At 47.3% G+C, this 3,384-nt stretch overlaps 1 protein-coding gene across 1 annotated transcript; it reads right to left on the bottom strand.

Annotated features, from left to right (window-relative positions):
• Nucleotides 1–434: 434 nt before the first annotated feature.
• On the bottom strand, nucleotides 435–1,538 carry LOC119333951. The gene is made up of 2 exons (XM_037606660.1): nucleotides 1,147–1,538; nucleotides 435–820 (listed from the first exon to the last, which is right to left on the bottom strand). Exons 1-2 carry the CDS (start codon nucleotides 1,517–1,519, stop codon nucleotides 777–779), a joined length of 417 nt encoding a protein of 138 aa, XP_037462557.1. The 5' UTR covers nucleotides 1,520–1,538; the 3' UTR covers nucleotides 435–776.
• Between the last annotated feature and the right edge of the window lie 1,846 nt (nucleotides 1,539–3,384).

The raw sequence follows: 3,384 nt of genomic DNA, 5'->3' as shown, positions 1-3,384 counted from the left end.
AGGTGCATCCAAATACCTTAGGAGGAACTAAGAATTTGTTCTCACCTAGTAACATCTCACATGGCGACTTCATTCCAATCACCCTTGACGGCATCCGGTTGATGAGGAATGTAGCTGTCATTACAGCCTCACTCCACAAGAATTTTGGCACGTTCATTGTATACATTAGTGACCGAGCAACCTCCAAAATATGGCGATTCTTCCTCTCAGCTACTCCGTTTTGAGGTGGTGTACCCGGACAAGATGTTTGGTGCAATATACCTTGACTTGATAGGAATGTGACAAACTCCTTATTCACATACTCTGTCCCATTATCTGTCCTGATCATCTGTATTTGTGTATTGAACTGATTTTTCACATAAGCATAGAAATACTGAAAGCATTTAAAAACCTCATCCTTATGCTTCATAAGATACACCCATGTCATACGAGTATAGCAATCAATGAATGTAACAAAGTACTTCATTCCACTTAGAGAGATAACAGGACATGTCCACACATCTGAGTGAACAAGCATAAAAGGGGAAATACTCCTAAGACCCTTACTCACATAAGATGTCCTTGTGTGTTTAGCAAACTCACATGCATCACACACAAGCTTGTTCTTATCCACCCCACACATTACATCGGGAAAGACTTTACTCATCTTCTCAAAAGACATATGTCCCATTCTACAATGGTGAAGCATTACCTTTGTTTCCTTTTCTCCCATCATTGTTGCTAACATCGTAGACACCGCATTATTTGGCACCTCGCGATCCATGTACCATAGCCCATTACGCCTGGTTCCAGTCCCAAGCCTCTTCCCCGTTTGCCTCTCCTGAATTAGACATAAATAGCGGTCAACTATTACTCGACAATCCACATCGTCAACCAAAGCACTCATTGACATAAGATTGAATGGAAAGGCAGGAACATGCAAAACAGATGAAAGTTTAATAGATGGTGTGCATTGTATTGTGCCAATGCCTTTAATGGGTTGTGAGGTGCCATCAGCAGTTTGGATAGTCTCCTTACATGTGGGTGGATATGGAATATATGACTCAAATTCCATTGATGTGCCGGCAACATGCTTTGATGCCCCCGAATCTAATATCCAATCAGGATGTGATCTTTGTGAGAGAATAGATGCATGAGCACAATTACCTTCATCTGTAGATACAAAGTGAGCAAAGTTGCCGTAACTAAAATCCTCATGATCCTTATCACCTGTGCTTTCTGTTCTTTTCTTTGATTCTTCTTGGGTTGCGAGTGAGGATCCTTCTTCTGAGACTGCCACATTTGCCCTTTGACCACCAGAGTATCCCCGGCCTCGGCCTCCCCTTAATCCACCTCGGTTATATCCTCTCCCCCTTCCACGCATGTTCCTACGTGGAGCCGTGCAAGAACGAATCAAATGACCCTTCTCACCGCAGTTGAAGCACTCTCTGCTCTTATAGTCGGTTGCTATGAAGGCTGGATGAGATGGAGTCGTTGTATTGTTCTTCATCAACTTTAATCGGACCTCCTCCTGTGCCATTGCTGCTATGGCATCCTCTAAGGCAGGTAGAGTAGGTTGATGAAATAAAGTAGCACGTCTCGCCTCAAATTCAGAGTTCAATCCTTTGAGAAACTGCATCACTCGTCTGCGTTCAATCCATTTTCTAGCAGCTGCTATGCAATCTGCATGTGGCAAATCCAGAGGATCATAGTGATCTAAATCAGCCCACAAACGCTGCAGTTCAGCAACATACTCCATCACAGAATTTTCCCCTTGTCTGAGTTCACCAACTCTCTCCTCTGTTTCAGCTATTAACATCACATTCCCTTCACCTGAGTACAGTTTTGAGAGGGTTTTCCATACCTCAGTAGCAGTTGAGATAGTCTCAACAGTTGCGGCAATGGTTGGAGACAAGGAGTTCAACAACCATGCCACTATCAAAGAGTTGGTACTGCTCCATGTCCTCCATTCTGAAGTTTTCTTGTCTCCCGGCTCCTCTGCCTCACCACTGACAAAGCCCTCAAGCCCTTTAGTCCTCAAGATGAGTAGCGCCCTTCTTGACCAGCTCAAATAATTCTTAACACCTTCCAGCTTAATTTCATTTGGCATCAAGTCAATTTTCTGAATTGGCTCAATGTGAGGAACAATTGCATTATTTAGAGATGCTGCAGCTCCTACCTTGGCTGTTAGGAGCTCAGCCAATTTTTCAATTGCCTTCTCGAGTCCCTGATTTTCTCCCATGTCTTGCCTCAATCACAGCAGGCAAGAACTTTCCTTCTTCCTCAGTACGCTATCTAGCAGCCCCTCACACAGCAGCACCAAATCAATCCAGGAGCTCTTACCTCCTCTTCTCTGCTAACTCCACTGTAGTACACCACCAGCAGCAACAGAGTCAGCAGCAGCACTTGCAAGCAGCAACAACAGCATCTTCCTCCTTCTCCTCTGCAAACAACAGCAGTTCCAGCACACAGCAGCCACAAGCAGCAGCAGTGCAAAGAGCACCCTCTACCGCACCAACAGCAAGCAGCAGCAACTGCAGACTGTTCTCAGTCTTTCTCCAGCAGCAGCAAGCCAGCCGCACAAGCAGCAAACCAGCCAGTACTTGGCCTCTCCCCTGGCGCAGCCGCCTCCTTCCTCTGCCCTCTGCCACACACAGTAGCACCCGCGGCACCAGGAGCACTTCGCGCGCGCGCACCTCTTCACGGGAGAGAGCAGTGCCGCCTGTAGCCTCCAATCCCCTCCAGGCGCTCTGCAGGCAGCCCGCGCGCTCGCACGCAGCCGCGCCCGCCGGCCCTCTCCAGGCGCGCCTCTACCGCCGCCGGTCCCGCCTCCAGTGCCCCGCGCAGCACACGCGCGCCAACAACCACCCTGGGTGCCCGGAGCTCCGCCCCACGCTGCCGATTCACCGCCGGCGACCTACAGAACCCAGCATCGCCTCCCGCCTGTGCTCTGACACCATGAAGTGTGGTGGGTTTGGGAAATTTCTGGATAACTCTCTTCCTCTCTAGTCTATACAATACATATACTGGTTTACATGGGCCATGTGGGCCAGATTCACACATATACAGCCCAACATTTTTCTTACATAAATCAGTTTGTCACTATTATTCATGCATCACCCTGCTCTTTATAGACCAAACCCACTTTTTATTAGTTGTGGATTTATGTATTTTTCTTTCTTTCTTGTTTATTAGGCAGTGTTACCTCTGTGTCACTCCACTGTGCCACCATTGTAGTTACTGTAAAACAAATCGTGATGTTACTTTGAAACAAAGAGATAAGTGCATTTTTTGTCCTTCAACTTATCGCGAAGTGTGGCTTTGGTCCCTGAACTTTTGTTGGTGCAACTTCCGTCCCTCAACTCTTAAGAGCATCTCCACCCCGCCCCCAAGAGCCCCTCCAAC

This window comes from Triticum dicoccoides, chromosome 1B (assembly GCF_002162155.2).
Source record: "Triticum dicoccoides isolate Atlit2015 ecotype Zavitan chromosome 1B, WEW_v2.0, whole genome shotgun sequence".
NCBI lineage: Eukaryota > Viridiplantae > Streptophyta > Magnoliopsida > Poales > Poaceae > Triticum > Triticum dicoccoides.
The sequence above is the reverse complement of the archived record's forward strand: the minus strand, read 5'-3'. Positions and strand labels throughout refer to the sequence as shown.